Raw genomic sequence first — 20,913 nt, 5'->3', positions numbered from 1 at the left:
GATATAAAACTTCCCCTAAGAACTGCTTTTGCTGCATCCCATAAGTTTTGGTATGTTGTCTCATTATTGTCATTCTCTTGAATGTAATTCTTGATTGTTTCTATGATTTGTTGTTTGACCCAATCATTTTTTAGGATTAGATTATTTAGTTTCCAATTATTTTTCAGTCTATCTTTCCATGGCCCTTTATTACATATAATTTTTATTGCATCGTGATCTGAAAAGGATGCATTTAATATTTCTGGCTTTCTGCATTGGATTGTGAGGTTTTTATGCCATAGCACATGGTCAATTTTTGTATATGTGCCATGTACCTCTGAGAAAAAGATATATTCCTTTCTATCCCCATTCAGTTTTCTCCAGAGGTCTATCATACCTAACTTTTCTAATGTTCTATTCACTTCCTTAACTTCTTTCTTGTTTATTTTGTGGTTAGATTTATCTAGTTCAGAGAGGGGGAGGTTGAGGTCCCCCACTAGTATAGTTTTGCTGTCTATTTCTTCCTGTAAGTCCCTGAACTTCTCTTCTAAGAATTTGGATGCTATACCATTTGGTGCATATATGTTTAGTAATGATATTACTTCATTGTCTATGGTACCTTTTAGCAGGATGTAGTTTCCTTCCTTATCTCTTTTGATAAGATCTATTTTTGCTTTTGCTTTGTCTGAGATCAGGATTGCTACCCCTGCTTTTTTTACTTCAGCTGGAGCATAATATATTTTGCTCCAGCCTTTTACCTTTACCCTGTATGTGTCACTCTTTTTCAAATGTGTTTCCTGTAAACAACATATTGTAGGACTATGGTTTTTAGTCCAATCTGCTATATGCTTCCATTTTATGGAAGAGTTCATCCCATGCACATTTACAGTTATGATTACTATCTGTGTCTTTTCTCCATCCTTTTTCCCCCCTCTTTATGCTTTTCTTTCTCCTTCTCCTTTCCCCCCCTCACTAGTGTTTTGCTTTTGACCAGCACCTCCTTCCGTCCCACCTCCTTTCTATTATCCCTTTCCCTTTTCTTCCCCTTTACCCTTACTGCTTCTTCCCTCCCTTCTATTCCCCCTCCCTTTTCTTTCCCCTTTCCCCTCCTACTACCTATAGTGCAAGTTAGATTTCTACACCTAACTGATTATGTTATTCCCTTCTTGAGTCAAATCTGATGAGAGTAAGGTTCAAACAATGCTCATCCCCCTCCCTTATTTACCTCTGCTCTAATAGGTTTTTGTGTCTTTTCCTGTAATGTAATTTACCCTTGTCCGCCTCCTCCTTTCTCAGTACATTTTCTTAGCTCAGATTAATCCACTTACTTGCATCCTTTAACCCACTAGATTAAATTTTTTTTTGTCATTACATCAAAGTCAACTTATATCCACTCCCTTTATGTATACTCCTTTAACATGGTATAATAACAACACAGTCCTCAAGAGTTGCAAGTGTCATCTTGCCTTGTAGGGATGTAAACATTTTGCCCTCATTAACAACATATTGTATCTTTCTGTCCCATTTACCTTTTTATGTCTCTCTTGAATCTTATAGTTGAAAGTCAAATTTTTTGTTGAGCTCTGTTTTTTTTATCAGGAATGTTAGGAATTCCCCTATTTCATTGAATATCCATTTCCTTCCCTGAAAAATCGTGCTCATTTTGGCTGGGTAGTTAATCCTTGGCTGCATTCCAAGCTCCTTTGCCTTACCGGAATATCATGTTCCATGTCCTACAATCTTTTAATGTAGAGGCTGCAAGGTCCTGTGTAATCCTGACTGTGGTTCCATGATATTTAAATTGTTTCTTTCTGGCTGCTTGCAGTAATTTCTCTTTAATCTGGTAATTTTGGAATTTAGCTATTATATTCCTTGACATTTTCAATGTGGGATCTCTTTCAGATGGGGAACGGTGGATTCTTTCTATAGTTATTTTACCTTCAGGTTCTAAGACTTCAGGGTAGTTTTATTATTTCCTTAAGGATATTGTCTAGGCTCTTTTTTTCATCATGACTTTCAGGTAGGCCTATAATTTTTAAATTGTCTCTCCTGGATGAATTTTCCAAGTCAGCTGTTTTACCCATGAGGTATTTTATGTTTTCATCTATTTTTTCATTTTTTTGTTTCTGTTTAACTGATTCTTGCTCTCTCATAGAGTCATTAGTTTCCATTTGTTCAATTCTAATTTTTAACATTTTTTTCTGTTAGTTTTTGTGTTTTCTTCTTTAATTGGTCAATTGTATTTTTAAGGGATTTATTTTCTTCATTGTCATTTTTTTCCAATTGGCCAATTGTGTGTTTTAGGGACTTGTTTTCTTCAGTGTACTTTTTTCCAATTGGCCAATTGTACTTTTAAAGGACTCCTCTACCTCTCTCATTTGACATTTAAAATCCTTCTTGAGTTCTTCTAAGAAGGCTTTTGGGACTTCAGACCAGTTCATATTCCCTTTTGATGTTGCAGGTGTGGGTTTGATGACAGTGTTGTCCTCTTCAGAATTTCTGTCTTGATCTTCACTCTTCTCATAATATGAATCTATCATGTTTCTTTTTGCTCATGGTGTTTCTTTATTCCCTGGCCTTTAAAGAGATTAAGCTCTCTTGCTGGGGAGCAGAGGGCACTGACCCAAGCTTCTTGTGTTGGGATCCTAGGTGTTGGTCACTGGCTTTGTGTGCTGGGGCCTCTTATGTAGGCAATTGGAGGTTGTAGGGCTCTGGCAGCTTATCTGGTATTGGGCTGGAATCAGCAAGGCTGGGACTTTCAGGTAAATCTGGGTTGCCTAATTTTCCTTTCCTTTAGCTTTGTTTAGCTCCTTTTAGATAAGTGCTACCAGGTGTTTATCTGCCTGGGGCCCCTTGTCGTGCTGCCTCCTTTATTTCTGCTGAGGCACTGGAAGACTTCTTTGCTGTAGAATGCCGAGGCACCTGGTGGTTTTCTGAGCTGGTTTCCACCAGTTACCCCACCCTCACTGAGACACTTGGAGGTTCAGCTGTTGGTGTTTGCCTGCTCGACCACCTGAGCTTCGGGATCTCCTCCTGGTTGGCAGGTGGAGGCTGTAGGGTTCTGACAGCTTACCTGGTGTTGGGCTGGAATCAACAAGACTGGAACTTTTTGGCACCTCTAGGTTGCTTTCTTCAGCTCCTTTCAGACCAATGCTGCCGGGTGCTTATCTGCCTGGGGCCCTTTGTAGTGCTGCTTCCCTTATTTCTGATGGGGCACTGGGGAACCCATTTGCTGTAGAATGCCTAGGCACCAGAATCTCCTGGGCGACTCCTGTTTCATACTGCTCCGCTTCCCCCAGGGTAAAAGGGGCCTTTCCCATTAATTCCTCTAGCTACATGGGCTCCTGCAATGCTGCACCCCATCTTTCTTCTGGTTCAGCTGTTCCAAGGTTTTTTCTGGGGTGATATTTTCTGGGTTTTCAGAGGTTGATAGGGGAGGGTGAGAGCACTACCTATTTACTCCACCATCTTGGTTCCCCATGTTTGGAACACTTTGGAAGAAGCTGAGACAGTTATGTTTTCTTCTTGGATGATATTTGAAAGAACCAGAATCACAGGAAAGGAGCCCACTAACTCTTGAGGAAGCCCATCCCCCTCTGGGGTCACTAGAATTGTTAGCAAGCTTTTCTTTTCATGAAGCCTAACATTTGCAACTTTGCAACTTCTGCCCAGGGCTTATCATTCTGCCCTGAGGGACCAAATAGAACAAGTTTAATCTCTCTTCCACATAATGGTCTTTCAAATATTTCAAGACAACTATCATGTCGCACCTAAGTAACTATCTATTACAGGCTAGGGCTTCATGAGGCTGGACACCTTTTACTTATCTGAGTATTTTCTCTCCAACAGAGTCCTGTTCTCTTTCAATAATCTGGTGAATCCTGCAGAGATTCATTCTCAGAATCATATTTTTAAATGAATAAAACTAAATACATAGAATTAGAAAGAGACCAATGATATTTTAATGCAGTTATAAAAAATAAATGGAATAAAATAAAATAAAATAAAAAAGAAAGGTGAGGGCCAAATAGGGATAGATTAAGAATCCTAATCTTTTCTGTCCTGCTGCAGCATAGCTAAATCATTTCACCTTCTACATACAACTCTTCCCAGGCCAGCTGCTTCACATTTTTCTTTGCTTCATGAATTGTGATAGCCAGAGATTTCATCCCAGGAGGCCAGTCTATTAGTGATGAACTTCTTTGTATTTAGATAGGGAGGATCTCAAAATACAAATAAGATCTCTTGCTGGCACCATATTTGAAGGCTTTACAGTGTAGGAGAGCTTTGGAAAGCATGTGTTGCAGTGGTTCATCCTTTGAGCACCCAGGAATCCCTCCATGCTAGAATGAGGAATTGGAGCTGGATTCCATGCAGTAGGCATGGAGTCAGGAAAGAGAGAGGGATAGTCATGTTGATTGTCTGCTCTGACCAAGACACATTGGGGTCCTATGTTCAGCTCTTGGACACCACACATTAGGAAGGATACTGACATGCTGAAGTATGCCCAGAGAGACTGACCAGGCTGGTGAGAAGAATGAAAATCATTTCATAAGATGATGGGTATGAGTAATTGGGGATGTGTACCTTCGAAAAGATATTTTGTAGAAGGGAAATGATTGCTTTCTTCAAGTAGTTGAAGAGCTTTCAAGTGGCTCCAGAAAAGAGAATCAAGAGAATAAGTAGAAATTTCAGAAACAGCTTTTACCTTGACCTGAGGAAAAACATCCTAATAATCAGATCTCTCCAAAACATGAATGATTTTCCTTCAGAGGTAGTGATTTTCCCATCACTGGGAAGGCTTCAATAGGAGTAAATGTTTTTTATACTTGTCCTTTTAAGAAAAAACTTAATTATAAACCATAAAATCATTATCAGTTATTACTGTTTTATGAACAAAAATCTCAAATGAATTTTGTATATGAAATTGTAAAACAAATACATGTAGCTTTTTCATATCTGCCACTCTTCATTTCTTAAAAGTTAGTGTTTTTAAAACTGCAAGCTTTCAGAAAACTAATCGAAATCAAAGTCCTTTCCATTCCTCCTCTGTGCTTTGGATTTGTTGGGTGACCTGACAAGGGGTCCGTGGTTCCATGGTATAGCACTCGATCAGCAATGAGTCTTTCCTGGCCATTTACAAACATTTAGAAGCATATGCCCTCCAATTAGTCCTATGGTAAATGTTACAACTGTACATTTACAATCTAGGTAGTTAGGTGGTATAGTGGATTGAGTGCTGGTTCTGAGGTCAGGAAGACCTGAGTTCAAATGCAGTCCCAGACATTTCTTAGCTATGTACCTTTGGGCAAATTACTTAACTTCTTTCTGCCTCAGCTTCTTCATCTGCAAAATGGACACAATAACAGTGTGATGTTACTTAGCCATTTGGAAAGACTTAAAGATCTGCTTTGAATAGTGCTTGGAAATATAAAAAACAGGGTATTGATATCACAGGCAAGATGCCATGCCCTTACATGCAAAGGAGAGACTATTCATTGGTTATGCTGCATTTGCAAGTGAATTTGGTAGAGCCAATGCTGTGTAGCAACTGCTTTAAGTTTGAGCTCACTCTCCCAGGGTCTGAGGTAGTATGGGGAGAGTATGCTAATGATCCACCAGGATAAGTTTATACCAACTTGCTGTGCTATAACTTTTCAGGAAATATCCCTTAGTAAAGCTAATTGATGATAATTTGTTAAATTATATTGGGTAACAAAAAACTATTTCAATTGTTGATATTGGATAGATATTAATTGGGAATGGAGATTAATAATGGGGAGAGCATGCCAGAATGGAAAGAGGGGTACAACAACACTATAATACATTGAGATTACTCCTACAGCATTGAGGGGAAATATAGTGAGCCCCACTCCATGGGCCCAACTCATTAGTGCGTCTGTGTGTGTGTTTTTGTGTGAGTTGGATAAATACCCCAAGAGACTATGTGATCCTCACAATAAAAAGGGAAATTATGAGGTAAAAAAAGTAAGTAGGACTAGCACTTTCAGATTTCAAATTATTCTATGAGGTGATCATGATCAGATATACTATACAGTGATTAGTCACAAATGATGTCATTTTGGGGGAAAGGTAGAACAATAGCACAGAATGGGAAAGACAGAATTATAATCAAGGTTAAATGTTAAACTAGTGCTTGGGGGAAAAAAAAACAAATTACAAGCAAAGGGAAGGTGCTCATTTTTGAATGGTGGATGACATCAGCCAGAAAGACTAATAGAAGCAGAGGAACAAAAATTAGGAAGCTGATAACTCAATTGGATTTTGCCTTGATAAGACCAGATTTGAAATATCATGTTCAGATTAGGCCTCCTCGTTTTGGGAAAATATCAAAAACACAGAAAGCATCTAGACGACAATAACCAAGATGGTGATCACTCAATAAGGATTTTCTGTGCTTACTCTATGCCAGTGTCTATACTATAACTTGGAATACAAAGGAAAACAAAAGTACTTGCCTTCCAGGAGCTCACATTCTGTTGGGAGAGACACCGTGTAAATAACCAGCTATATATAAATTATAGGCAGAGTGAAGAGAAAATCATCTTAGAGAGGAAGGTACTATGTGCTCGACAGGCCGGAAAAAGTCTATTTTTTTCTTTTCCTTTTCTTTCTTTTTTTTTTTGAGGCAATTGGGGATAAGTGACTTGCCCAGGATCACCTAGGTAATAAATGTCTGGAACAGGATTTGAACTCAGATCCTATTTACTCCAGGGCTGGCACCCCAGCTACTGCACAGAAAAGGCTTCTTACATAATGTGGGATTTGAATTGTCTTAAGGAAAGCACAGGAAAATAAGCAGCAAAGGGGGGGGGGGAGTAAAGCATTTCAGGCCTGTGAGACAGGTGTAACGTTTGTGCGGAAAATAGAGTGTCATGTGTGTGGAAAGGCAAATAATTCAGTGCAGCTAGACTTTACACTGTGTGAATTTGAGTGAAATGTAAGGGTGAAAAGGTAGGAAGTAGCCAGGTTGTGAAGATTTTTATTTTTTAAATGATTCTTTATTGATATCTTTTGTTTTTACATGATCTAAATTTCTTCTAGTCTCTCTCCCTCTTTATCCCTCACATAGAGTTATTATGTAAACAGGTGTATTATGCCACAAAGGTAGTCCTTGATAAAAGGAAATTCCCTGCATACACCAAAATATTTCTAGACCACTTTTGTGGTAACAAAGAACTGGAAAGAAAGCAGGGAAAAGAATAATTATTTTTCTCTTAAGTAAATAACCAAATGTTACTTAAGATTAAGGTTTTCCCGTTCTGTTTCCTCATTCAGAAAACAATGCCTGTAGGTTATTCAGCAAGTCTCTGTAGGACATTGCTGATAGATAAGATTGCCCAAATTCTTGGGATACATACTTTTTGATCTTGGGTGGAATCCCAACCAACTAGAAGACCTTACAAACAGAATCCCGTTTAGGTGAGAACTTGCCCTTAGCATATAAGCCTTTGTCTTCGAAACCTTCCATTAGAACTTAGGGTGAGCCAACTTATGAAGGGGAAAACTAGCCAGTGTGTTCTGGGTAGAGAGGAATATTTTTGTCCAGATTGCTAGAGGAGACTGAGTTTCATGATCAGGTTACATTCTCAGCAGGATCTGAAGACTATTGCCCACCTCATCATTAATATGGACAACCTCTCATTGAATGTTAACCAATCAGAGTTGATGTCCGCCCTCAGGTCCATCCCCTTTTTGAAAGGATTTTTAAGCAATCAATGTTCTCCAAGGGGCACCTTTGGTTTCCAATTGTATCATTAACATCATCTTATTAATTATTTACTAGGCATAGTATGTCAATCGATTATTAAATACCCAGAAACTATATCTCTCAGACTTTTCATTTATCATGGCATATGACCAGTGACTGAGCACTGGCAAAACAAATTGTGGCACAGGAACACAATAGAATATGATTATTCTGTAAGATATAACAGCTATGATTAATATAGGAACATAGCAATGATTAACTTGTTCTGTTACAGAGTCCCGATAGTAGAGCAAAGAACACAACACACACACAATGAACATAACAATGTAAATGGAAGGAACCGCCCCAATCAATCAATAGAAGATGAGTGTTGCAAGATTCTAAAAAAATAATCATGGACCCAAAGAAGAGGAATAAGGCACTTCTCCATACACCTTTCCAGAAGGAGGAGATCCATGTTTGTGGAACATTGCATGTATTTTTAGACCTTTGCAATTAACATTTAAATTCACAAATGTAACCCATCAAAAAGAAAATGTATCTTTTCTAAAACAGAGTTGTTAGTATCACTTAATCTTAGCCATTATATCAGCAAAATAATAAAGGAATATTAAAGGACGGGAATTTTTCATTTTTTTTTTGTTTCACTGAAACATCACAGTGCCTGAGAAAAAGTATGTACTTCATAAATACGTGTTGTATTGAGTTGAATTCATGAAAAAGGATATTTCCTAAGCAACATTTTTTGCAAGGCACCTTTTACTTCATTGTTCTTTATACTGTAAATCAGGAGGTTCAACATGGGAATCATTACCATGTAGAAACAGATGCCACTTTATTTTTATCTGTTGAGTAACTGGACTTAGGCATCACATAAATGAATGTAATGGTGCCTTAGAAGAAAATGCCTGCTGTGAGGTGGGAGGTGCAAGTTGAGAAAGCTTTGGATCTCCCCACAGTGGACCTTATCTTCAGGATGGAGAAGAGGAGGTATACATAAGAGATTATGATGATTAACACTGTGATCATAATTATTGACCCAGCAGAGGCAGAAGAAAGAATTTCAGCAACATCATCTTGGGAGTAGGAAAGCTTCAAAAGTGGTAAATAGTCACAAAAAAGTGATTGATCTTATTGGGTCCACAGAAGGACAGATTCAATAAGGAACCAATGAAGATCAATGCATTTATACAACCACCCAGGTAGGATGTGATGAGGAACAGCATGCAGACCCTAGCAGATGTGTTGGTGGAGTAAAGGGTTACAGATGGCCATATACCTATCATAGGCCATCACAGCCAGCAGGGAGCACTCAGCCCTCCCAAAGCTGATTGCAAAGAACAGTTGGGCCACACAGCCTTCAGGACACATTATAGTTTTGTCCACAAGGAAGTTTTTGAGCATAACAGGTGTGACAGATGAGGAATATCCAATATCCACAAATGCCAAATGGCTGAGGAAAAGGTACATTGGAGTGTGAAGCTGAGAGCTATTTCTGATCAATGTGATTATGCTAAGGTTACCAACTAAGGTGACAGCATAGACACCTAGAAATATCACAAAGAGGATGACATGAAGGGTTGGATCATCTGTTAAGCCCAAAAGAATGAATTCAGTCACAGCAGTGCAGTTATTGCCAGACATCCATCCTGGAAAGAGAGCCTTTTAGAAGAAAAGAAGATTAAAATAGAATTCAGGACTAAGATTTGGATAGGTCTACTGCTGTATTGAGGAAACATTCACTGGTCACCTCCTACATGCCCATCCTACTATCATGCTCTCCTACTTTGCTCCTGTTCATCATGGCAATGCGCCCATAAGAAAAGGAGAGATGAATATATTCTTGTTGCTTCCAAATTTTTCCCTGGACCAACAATACTGTGTGATTGGCCAACTTTGCCATTGTGAGAATGTGCGAAAAGGCTATAAGAGTGAAGAGGATTATTTAATCACATCATAATCATATGATATTTGATCATATTGTACCTTTCTTAACTATATACAGAGACTGTATCCAAATGTGTAAATGCTGTTCTGCCAACTAACCAGCATTGTTATTCCCTTCCAATGAAACAGAGTCTGCTCTATGCTCCTTCATCTCTCACAGGACCACTTTCCACATCAGAAGATGTTATCCACATCGGACTACATGATTGTGAGGAAAATTCTGGTTGCTAATATAAACCTTATGTTCTATAATCACAAGAGAAGAAGAATCTCAACTCTGAGTCTTCTCAATATGTTTTTTTCATGACCTACTTGGGATTGTGACTTGCCCAAAGTCACACAGTTAGCATCAAGTGTCTAAGGATGGATTTGAACTCAGGTCCTACTGAATCCAGGGCCACCTCTCTATCCACTGCACTACCTTGTTGCCTCACTTCTCTGTATTTTTCTCCTAAAAGTTGGCATTTCTGCAAAGAGGAATCATTAAGCTAGATATTGCTAGCCTGAAGGACTACTGAAAATTTTCCATGGAAATGCTGCTGTTTCCAGGTAAAACAATGGAAAACACTTGCTCAACTGTTGTCACCATTTCCTGTTTACCTGTCAGGTCTTTCAATTTCAGAATAGCTGAGCAAATTCTAGTATAGAAAAACAGTGGCAATTTATGTGTCATAAGAAGTGAAGAATAACACTGATTTGGAGTAATATGAAAACACTTTCACTAACTAATGCAGAATGAACTAAGTAGAACTAGAATAACAAATTATATGATAACCACAATAATCACGAGAGGTTAAACCACTTGAAAGATTTCAGAACTTGCAACAAAATAGCAGCAAATCATCTCATCATAAGACTGATGAGGAAATATCATCCACCACTTCTCGGCAGAAATGTGATGGACTAGAGGTGCAGAATGAGACCTGTATCCTCAGCCATGGTGAATTCTTTGATTTAGTTTCCTTGACTATACAGATCTCTTACAAGAGAGGGCTTCCACTGTGAGTGGCAAGAGAAGTAGCTGACTGCATAGTGATAGACATGAGTGGATGAAAGGAACAAGAATAAAACATTTTCAAGATACCCAAGAGGAAAAAGGAAGTACAATTTTACATCCGCGTATACATGTATGTATATATGCATATATATATACACATACATATACATATGTATGTGACATTTCTTTTAAAGACCAAATTATAATGAAATGTTTACATTAGTATGTACTTGTTAAATTCCAAATGCAAGAAATTGTTTTAAATATTACTTTTTCCTGAAATATTCTTATTACTCCCAACTCTGAACTCATTTTTTTTCTCTTCTCAGGCTACTAAAAAATGATACAAAATATTGAGATAGTGTTCAACTCAGAGAAGACTCTGACTATAACACTCATTTATGGCTCTATGGTTCCACTCTTTCTTTTGATGACAAGAAATAGAATGAATGCCTTAGCTAAATAAAAATGTGTAGAGTGATGAGGCAATTTTTCAACACCTTCTGCTTCCCACTCTCCTCTCAAGAGAGGACTTTGGAACCCACTTTTATGACAAAAGAAAGACTGTCCCTGTGATCCCTTTTCTTTCCTCTTCTACAACTCAGTATTCATCAATATCATCCCCCTATTGTCTTTGCAGCAATCTCTGAAAGAGAGAGAGTCCTTCTTTTCTCCAGGGCCAATTCTTCAATTTGTTCTATTGATCCCATCCATCCTATCTCAACCTTAAACTTCTCCCATTGAAAACTACCCTGTAAGCTTTAAATGTTTTATCTATAGGCTTTTCCCCTTCTTCCTATAGATTTGGTGAGATCTGTCCAATCCTTTAAAACCTTTCATTTGATCCTGATAGTCTTTCAGGCTATTGTACCACATCTCCTCTTTCCTTGTCAGCTCTCAGGTGGGAAAATCTACGTTTTTGACTCCACTTCCTCTACTCACTTGTTAAAACATTTTAATCTGCTTTCTGACATCATCACTCCACTACAACCATAATCTGCAAAATTATCAACACTTTCTTCCTTCATTTATTTATTTATTTACTTATCTATTTATTTATTTATTTTTAATGGTAATTTTTATTTATTTTTTTGTTTTCAACATTTACTTCCACAAGATTTTGAGTTCCAAATTTTCACCCCATCTTGCCCCTCCCCCCACCCCAAGATGGTATGCATTCTAAATACCCCTTCTCCTAGTCTGTCTTCCCTTCTATCTCTGCCCCCCTTCTCTTATCCCCTTCCCCTTCAATTTTCCTGTAGGGCAGGATGCATTTCTGTACCCCATTTCCTGTATTTCTTATTTCCCGGTTGCATGTGAAAACATTTTTTTAAACATGTGTTTTTAAAACTTTGGGTTCCAAATTTTCTCCCTTCCTCCCTCCCCACCCACCCTCATTGATAAAGCAACCAACTAAATATAGGTTATATATGTGTAGTTATGCAAAACACTTCCATAGTAGACATGCTGTGAAAAACTAACTCTATTTTTCTTAATCCTATCCCACCCACCCATTTATCCCATTCTTTCTTTTGACCCTTTACCTCCTCAGAAGTATTTGCTTCTGATTACTCCCTTTACCAATCTGCCCTCCTCCCTATCATTCCCCTACTATCTTGTCTCCTTCCCCCCCTATTTTCCTGTAGGGTAAGACAGATTTCCACACCTAATTGAGTATGTATGTTATTCCCTCCTTAAGTCAAATCCTACGAGAATAAGATTCACTCATTCTGTCTCACCTTCCCCCGTTTCCCCTCCATTGTAAGAGCCTTTTCTTTTCTGTTTTTTTTTTGTGGGATAATTTACCCCATTCTACCTCTCCCTTTCTCCTTCTCCTAGTATATTCCTCTCTCACCCCTTAATTTTATTGTGACCCCTTCATTTTCAACTCACCCTGTACCCTCTATCTATCTATATCTATATATATACATACAAATAAAATGATTTCTAAATTTTAATATTTTTGTAATATTCATTTAAATTCATAGATGATAGGGACTTTTGCAAACATTGTATTTGTATCATTAGCATTCAGAAAGTGGCTAAAAAATAGTAAGCCCTTATTAAACATTTGTTGATTGATTGATTCTTGCACTTTCTGCAGCAGGTGACACAATGGACCACCTACTCTTGCTGGATACTTTTTCCTCATGATTTTCAGGACACTGATCCTCCTGGTACTAGTATTCTCCCTACCTGTCTGACCTTTCCTTCTCAGTCTCCTTTGCATATTATTAACCCTGTGCTGTCTCCTAATCATAAATGTTCCCCCAGGTCTGTCCTAGACCCTCTCCTTTTTTTCTATACTTTCTCAATGAATCCGTTAGCTTCCACTGCCATTAACATCTCCATCCAAATGAATGTTATGTAAATAAATATAGCCCTGAACTGAATCCACAAATCACTGATAGTTGGATATTTGTAACTAGATGTCCCCAAAGCATTTGAAACTCAACAAGTTCAAAAGAAAAATCATCTCATCCCAAACATTCAACCTAAAACCACTTAACTATAATAATTGTTTCTCTATTGTAGGTCTCATCATCCTTCCAAGAAACTTCATCTGTGATCCTGAAATCAATCCCTATTTTTCTCTCCATCTTCCATTTCCTAGCCACTCAGCTGCCAAGTCTTTCCAATTCCTCATCTACAACATATATCTCATATCCTCTCAAGGTCACTTAAATAGCCATCGACCTAAATCAGGTTTCATCTCCTTTCACTTGGATTATTGCAAGAACCTCTCAATTAGAAGTTCAGTCTCTCCTTCCTCTAAACTATCCTCTAAAAACCTACAAAAATGTAAAGCACATGGCTAATCATGTCACTTGCTTACCCAAGCCTTTAAGAGATCCCTTATTGTTTGGGGAGAAAATAACAATTCTTAACCTTGATATTTAGAGTCATGCACAATTTGAATCCAGCCTAACTCTTCAGATTTATTTCACCTTGTTCTCAGACATGCACTCTATATTCCAGCCCAACAGGCCTACTACTATTACCCCAGATTCAGAATTCTATCTCTATCTCTGTCTCTCTTCATAGGACATCCTCCACATTCCAAATACCCTACCTTATCTCTGCTTCTTAAAATCTCAAGCTTCCTTTGTGGTCCTGCAAGTGGGTCACCCTTATGGAAAGCCTAGTTTCTAAAACTGTCCCTCCTCAACTAATCATATATTTACTTATCTGTATAAATATTTTATCCCTTTGTCTCCAATAGAATGTAAGCTCCATGAATGTAAGGAATATTTTGCATTTTTTCCCTTTCTATCCCCAATTCCTTGGACAAAGCTCTGTGCATACTGGGCAGAGAAAAATATCCATTGAATGGAAGGCATCAACTCACTTTCAAAAACTTTAAGTCTCGTTTATATTGGTAAAATAATCATAATAAACAGATACCAGAAAAACTCAATGACACAATTTAAATTTCATAAATTACTTTCCTCCCACAATTTTTAGGGGAAAATATTATTATTCTCATTTTACAGATGAGATAACTGAGGATTACAGAGGTGTAGTCACTTACTCACAATCAGAGGCAGAGCCAGTAAGACTCAAATCCAGCTCTCCTAACTTCAAGTCCAATTCTCTTTCCTCTGTATCAACCAATGAATATATCAGTAAAATTCCCCCAGCTGAAGCCTCAGTCTGAGAAGTGGAGAGGGGGAGGAAATAATAAATGAAACAAATGTACCTTTAAATACACAGAGATCTTTACCAAAGGTATTCTTATCTAATCATGGTCTATCACGTACTTACTGTTTGTAGTGATGTTTCAGGATGTATGATACGGCCTATGGAAGAAAACATTTACTTACTAATATGTTGTAATAATGTTTCATGCATACACTTCTCTTAGAAATCTTTGACTTTATATGACCTATAAGGGACCAGATACATGAAGACCCAAATCAAGAATGAATCCTACTCATTAAAACAGAAGAATGGGGAGTTTGAGGCCCTATGCAAAACTGAAATCAGTATAAAGTTTGACATATCAATAGGAAGAGGAATAGACAGGCCCTCCTGAACTGAACTATAAATCAAAAATCAGATCTAAGTATTTTTACAGCAAAACCAAGAACAGCAGTGGTATCTATTGATAGAAGAAGATGATGACTTTAGACTCCAAGGAACTATCTTTCCACAGTGAGGAAATGTTTATGTTTGGTTTTATAGCATTTGGGATTTAAACCCTTGAGCACCTTGACGTCAAATGTAGCTGACATCATCAAAATGCCATTTGAAATCCACTGGGATTGAGAAAATTGCTAGCACAGAGATGAGTTGTTTGAGAAGTTCTCTAAATTCTCAGGGGCCTTCATTAATTTTTTCTTTGTCTGTGTTTATCCAGGATTTTTTTTGGTGAGGCAACTGGGGTTAAGTTGCTTGCCCAGGGTCACACAGCTAGTAAGCATCAAGTGTCTTGTCTGAGGCTGGATTTGAACTTGGGTCCTCCTGACTCCAGGGCCAGTGCTCTGTCACTGCACCACTTAGCTGCCCCCAGGATTTTTTTTTAAATGGAAAAAATCCAAAAACATTGGGTAGCAATATAATCAAACTAGTAAGTATGATCTGCTATGGAAACTCTCAAAAATTGTTCTGGGATCAATATGTAGTAATTGGCATTGTGACAATGATGACCAGGTATGAAAATTGGTCCTCATCACATCACCTGATTCATTTTGGTTCTATAATCATTCAAGTTTCTGCAATGTAGGTTAGCAATTCTATTGTTGGCATAATTAAGAAATTCCAAGAGCTCCTGAGAAATCCTAAACTATATTTTTAAAGTATCACAGTATCAATTACATAATCATCTGATTTTGTTGCTTTCTCAAAATTTTTACTCTTACTTTCCACTTTAATTAATAACCTATCCAGTTCATTTATTTCTAGTAGATTAATGTCCTTTTCAAATACACCTCACTTCCAATTCCATGGCCAAAGAGGCTCCTCTTTACCATGTGGATATGAAAACCATTCATAGAATATCTCTACTTGCTCTAAATGTCTTCAAGGCATTTTCACTACATGTCAGCATGCCATTCAGGAAGCAGCCTCTTCAATGTGGGGGATTGTATCCTCACCCCACTATATTTATTAAAATCTAAAACTTTATGAGTCTTACAACCCTTTTCTCCCTTTCATGTTCCCTTCCCATCATCACTGCAGAACCAGAAAGGACCAAACAGACCTCAGATATTTTGCATTTGCAGCAGCCACCTTACCAAAGGATCCTCAGTTTGGTTTTATCCACTGACTACAGAGGGACTATGCTTGAAAGAGACTGGGTCCTCTTCACTTTTCCCTTTCTTCTTCCCATAGGAAAATTTTGTGAAAAGCAAGATGTGTACAGGTGAGAGGGTGGGTTTGGCCACAGTGCACAAGCATTTCAAGAGTGACTGGAACAGGTCTGGTGGTGGAGGGGGCAGCATTTGAACAGCAACTAGAGCTCCATCCATTTTGGTCCAAGGAGCAGCCTGAGAATCCTGTCTGGAAACACCAGTCATTGTTTCTCTTCCATGAAGCACAATTGATAATGGTGATTAACCACTTCTTCAATTGTCTCTCCCAGTTTGGGAAAGCCTATATTAACTCAAAAGTTTCTTTCTTTTCTCTAGTTTATTTATATTTTTGTTTAATTAGCATTGCAATATAGCATCAGCTAAAAGTATGGTTGACCATAGCAATTTCCAGTTCATATATGTTTCATTATTGGGAATAGGATGTGATAGGGAGAGGCAGTAGGAAGCTACATAAAAAATGTTACAAAAAATATAGTGTTGGAAAATAGCAGGATCTCCCTGCCTGGGAACTCTGAATTTAGTTAAAAGGCTCCTGTTGATTTATATTCTATAACTTCCCAAAGTGGAGTAAAAAAGCATGAATCCAGATTTATCCTTCGACAAACATGAGCCTAACAATAATTTCTGTCTGGTGAAGGATTTGACAAGCTTACATAGCACAGCACATGGCCTTCTCTATTCTGCTCATGCTTTGTAAGAGCCTTCTAAAATGATGGAGCCAAGGGTGGCGACTAAAGGGCAAGTCTCATTTGGTGGAGGGGAGTAGCTGGAGAAGACTATCAGTGTCCACATTAGAAAGATGAGGGCCAAACAGGGATAGATTAAGGATGAGAAAATGAAGTGTCAGATGTGGGGAAAGGCAAATAGTCCAGTGCAGCTAGATTGTACATTGCATGGATGGAAGTAGTGTAAGACACAAAAGGTAGGCAACAGTCAGCTTGTGAAGATTTTTATTTTTTAAATGATTCTTTATTGATATCCTTTGTTTTTACATGATCTAAATTTCTTCTGGTCTCTCTCCCTCTTCACCCCTCACAAAGAGTTATTATGTAGAAAAAAGAACATATTTTTACAGGTGTGTTATGCCACAAAGGTAGTCCTTAATAAAAAGAAATTCCCTGCATATGCCAAAATATTTATAGCACCACTTTTGTGGTAGCAAAGAACTGGAAACAAATCAGGGGGAGAAATGATTATTTTTCTCTTACATTACTAACCTATTATTACTTAAGATTAAGGTTTTCTCTTTCTATTTCCTCATTCACATATCAACCCCTGCAGGTTATTCAGCCAGTCTCTAAAGGACACTGCTGATGGACTAGATTGCCCAAATCCTTCGGTACATGCTTTTGATCTTGGATGGAACCCCACCCAGCTAGAAGTCCTTACAAACAGAATCCAGTTTAGGTGAGAACTTGCCCTGAGTATATTAAATACCTGTCCTTGCAACCTTCCATTAGAATTTAGGGTAAGCCAGCTTATGAAGGGGAAAACCAGCCAGAGTGATCTGGGTAGAGATGATTTCTTTTATCCAGACTGCTAGAGGTGGTTGAGTCTCATGATCAGGTCATGTTCTCAGCAGAAAGAGCTGAAGACTTTTTGCCTCTCCCCATTAATATGTTAAATATTGACCCTCTCATTGAATGTTAACCAATCAGAGTTGATGTCCACCCTCAGGTACATCCCCTTTTCCAAAGGATTTTTAAGCATTCAATGTTCTCCAAGAGGCATCTTTGGTTTCCAAGAGTGCCACTTATATCATTTTATTTATTATTTACTAGGCATAATAAATTGATTATTAAATATCCAGAAACTATGTCTCTCAGACTTTTCATTTATCACAGCAGATGACCAGTGATTGGGGAATAGCTAAACAACTTGTGACACATGAATATAATGGAATATAATTTGCTGTAAGAAACAATAAATATGATTGATACAGAGACATAGGAATGATTTAAATTATCTATTACAGAGTGATGATAGCAGAGCCAACAACACAACACATGCAATGAACATAACAATGTAAATGGAAAGAACAGCCCCAACAAATCAATACAAAATGAGTGTTGCAAGATTCCAGAGAACAATCATGGACCCAAAGAAGAGCAATGAGAGACTTCTCCCTACTCATTTACAAAGGTTGGAAGTTCATGTTTATGGAACACATTGATTTTCAGAGCTTTGCAATCAATATTTAAAATCACAAATTTAATCCATAAAAATGAAAATATACTTTTCCTAAAACCCATTTAATGGTATCACTTAATCCTAACCAGTATATTGGTAAAACATTAGATCCTCTTCAGAAAAAAACAGTTTCATTTTTTTTTTTTTGCATCCCCCAAACCTTATGAAGTGCCTGGGACATAGAGTATACTGAATAAATACTTTTTGTATGGAGTTAAATTCATGAAAAAAAGTGTTTTTTACTCATTAGTTTTCTCAGTGCCCCTTTTACTTCATTGTTCCTTAGACTGTAGATCAATGGGTTCAACATGGGGATCATTACGATGTAGAAAACAGACATGACTTTATTCATATCAGTGGAATAGCTGGACTTAGGCATCACATAAATGAATGTAAGGGTGCCATAGAAGAGAGTGACTGCAGTGAGGTGGGAGGTGCAAGTTGAGAAAGCTTTGGATCTCCCCTCAGTGGACCTTATCTTCAGGACAGAGAAGAGGATATATACATAAGAGACTATGATAATTAGCACTGTGACCATAATTACTGACCCAGTAGATGCAGAAGGAAGAATTTCAGCAAGATCATCTTGGGAATAGGAAAGCTTCAAAAGTGGTGAATAATCACAGAAAAAATGGTTGATTTTGTTGGATCCACAGAAAGACCGATCCAATAAGCAACCAGTGAAGATCCAAGCATTCATGCAACTACCTAGGTAGGATGTGATGAGTAACACAGTGCAGACCCTTGCAGACATGTTAGTGGAGTAGAACAGAGGGCTACAGATGGCCACATACCGATCATAGGCCATCACAGCCAGCAGAAAGCACTCAGCTGTCCCAAAGGTGGCTCCACAGAACATCTGGGCCACACAGCCTCCAAGGGAGATTGTTGTTTTGTCCACAAGGAAGTTCTTGAGCATAACAGGTGTGACAGATGAGGAATATGCAGTGTCTACAAAAGCCAAGTGACTAAGGAAAAGGTACATTGGGGTGCCAAGTTGGGAGCTATTTCTGATCAATGTGATTATGCTAAGGTTACCAACTAAGGTGACAGCATAGACACCCAGAAATATCACAAAGAGGATGACACAAAAGGTTGAATCATCTGCCAACCCCAAAAGAATGAATTCAGTCACAGCAGTGCAGTTATTGCCAGACATCTATCTTGGTAAGAGTACCTATTAAGCAGAAGAAAAGGAGATTAAAATTAGAGGACTAAGATTTGGATATGTCTATTTATGTCTTCAGGAAACATTCACTGACCACCTCCTACATGCCACTCCTACTGCCTTACTCCCATTCTTGTGTCCTGTGCATCATGGCAGTGTACCACAATCAAAGCAGAGATTAAACAAATTTACTTCCTCCAAATTTTTCCCCATGGTTCAACCATACTACATGATTTGGGAATTTTATCATTTTGACAGTATGAAAAATTCTGTAAGAGTGAAGAGAATAGTTGAATTTACAACAATTTTTTTAACTATATGCAGAGACTATATCCAAATGTGTAACTGCTGTTCTGCCAACTAATCAGCATTGTTAATCCATTCCAAAGAAACAAAGTCTGCTTTGTGACCCCTCACCTCTCAAAAGACAACTTTCCACATCCAACGATGTTATCCACCTCATGCTCATTGAATATCAGGAAAGTCCTAGTTTCTAAGATGACCCTTATGCTTTAAAATCACAAAAAAAAGAATGGGAAAATCTGAATTCTAAGTATTCTCATTTTCCTTTGCTCCTAGAACTTAGTATTACTATGAAGGGCTAACATTATACCAGATATTGCCAGTTTGAAGGACTCTGGGAAATTTCTCATGGGAACATCTCCTGTTTTTACATAGAATCATGGAAAGCACTTGCTCAACCTGCTGTAACTATATCCTGTTTACTTATTGCTTCCTTCAATTGCAGAATAACTGAGCAAATTCTGGAATAGAAAAGTAGTGGCAAATTATTGTGCTATAAGCAGTGATGAATTTGAATGTTTTGGAGTAGTTCAAAAGAAAACACTTTCACTAACAGATGCAGAGTGAACTCAGTAGAATCAAAAGAACAATATATGTGATGATCACAATAACCATGAGAGGGGAAACAACTTTGAAAGACTTGAGAACTTAGACCAAAATCATGACAAATCATGGCTTCAAAAGAATGATGAGGAAATATTACCTGCCACTATTGGCAGAGAGTTGATGGACCTGAGAAGATTAAGATTCATCCTGTATCATTTATTTATTGATCCTATTTATAATTAATTGATTTTTGTCCTGTAACTGCTTTTGTCCTATAATTACTTAAGTCATGGTTTTTTGTCTCTGAAGTTATTTCAGAATTCAACTAGCCTGTAATGGGTTAATTTTACAAAGCCAGCTCCCTTGCTAATCACTTATCTATTTTTGCCTCAAGGAATTTAACTGCCCTTTGGGAATGTGTAGGAAAGCAAAGGAGTCTGGTCTAAAGTCTCTGCACCACCAACCTATACTTCAAGGATGTCTGGTTTCCTGTCTAAAAGTCTGGGCCGCTACCTCACACCTGTATGTCTTATAATGAGCATTTCTTATTCTCATGAGAGGAGAGTCATTGCTAGCCCCTATTATCAAACTTTCAATCAATCATGTTGTTCCCTGTACCTCAACTCTGTAACCAACCAGGTTCCTCTTAATCCCATGCTGTTATCTACTTGCTCTGTTCTTTGTTCTGCACTCCCCAAAATCTATAGAAGGAGATCTATCCTCTTGCTTAGGGTCT

General features: G+C 37.9%; 1 protein-coding gene and 1 pseudogene across 1 annotated transcript; both read right to left on the bottom strand.

Annotated features, from left to right (window-relative positions):
* Positions 1–8,423: 8,423 nt before the first annotated feature.
* LOC114034075 lies at positions 8,424–9,355 on the bottom strand (annotated as a pseudogene).
* A 9,025-nt stretch (positions 9,356–18,380) lies between these two features.
* LOC114034091 (olfactory receptor 480-like) lies at positions 18,381–19,319 on the bottom strand. Its single transcript, XM_027849696.1, has one exon. It carries the CDS (start codon positions 19,317–19,319, stop codon positions 18,381–18,383), a length of 939 nt encoding a protein of 312 aa, XP_027705497.1.
* Positions 19,320–20,913: the final 1,594 nt, after the last annotated feature.

The sequence above is a fragment of the Vombatus ursinus genome, unplaced genomic scaffold, assembly GCF_900497805.2.
Source record: "Vombatus ursinus unplaced genomic scaffold, bare-nosed wombat genome assembly UNPS02007883.1, whole genome shotgun sequence".
NCBI lineage: Eukaryota > Metazoa > Chordata > Mammalia > Diprotodontia > Vombatidae > Vombatus > Vombatus ursinus.
This window is presented reverse-complemented; position numbering and strand designations above follow the sequence as displayed.

Bases quoted from the DNA above. Each gene is read 5' to 3' on its own strand.
- LOC114034091 (XM_027849696.1), bottom strand. From the start codon at position 19,319: ATGTCTGGCAATAACTGCACTGCTGTGACTGAATTCATTCTTTTGGGG.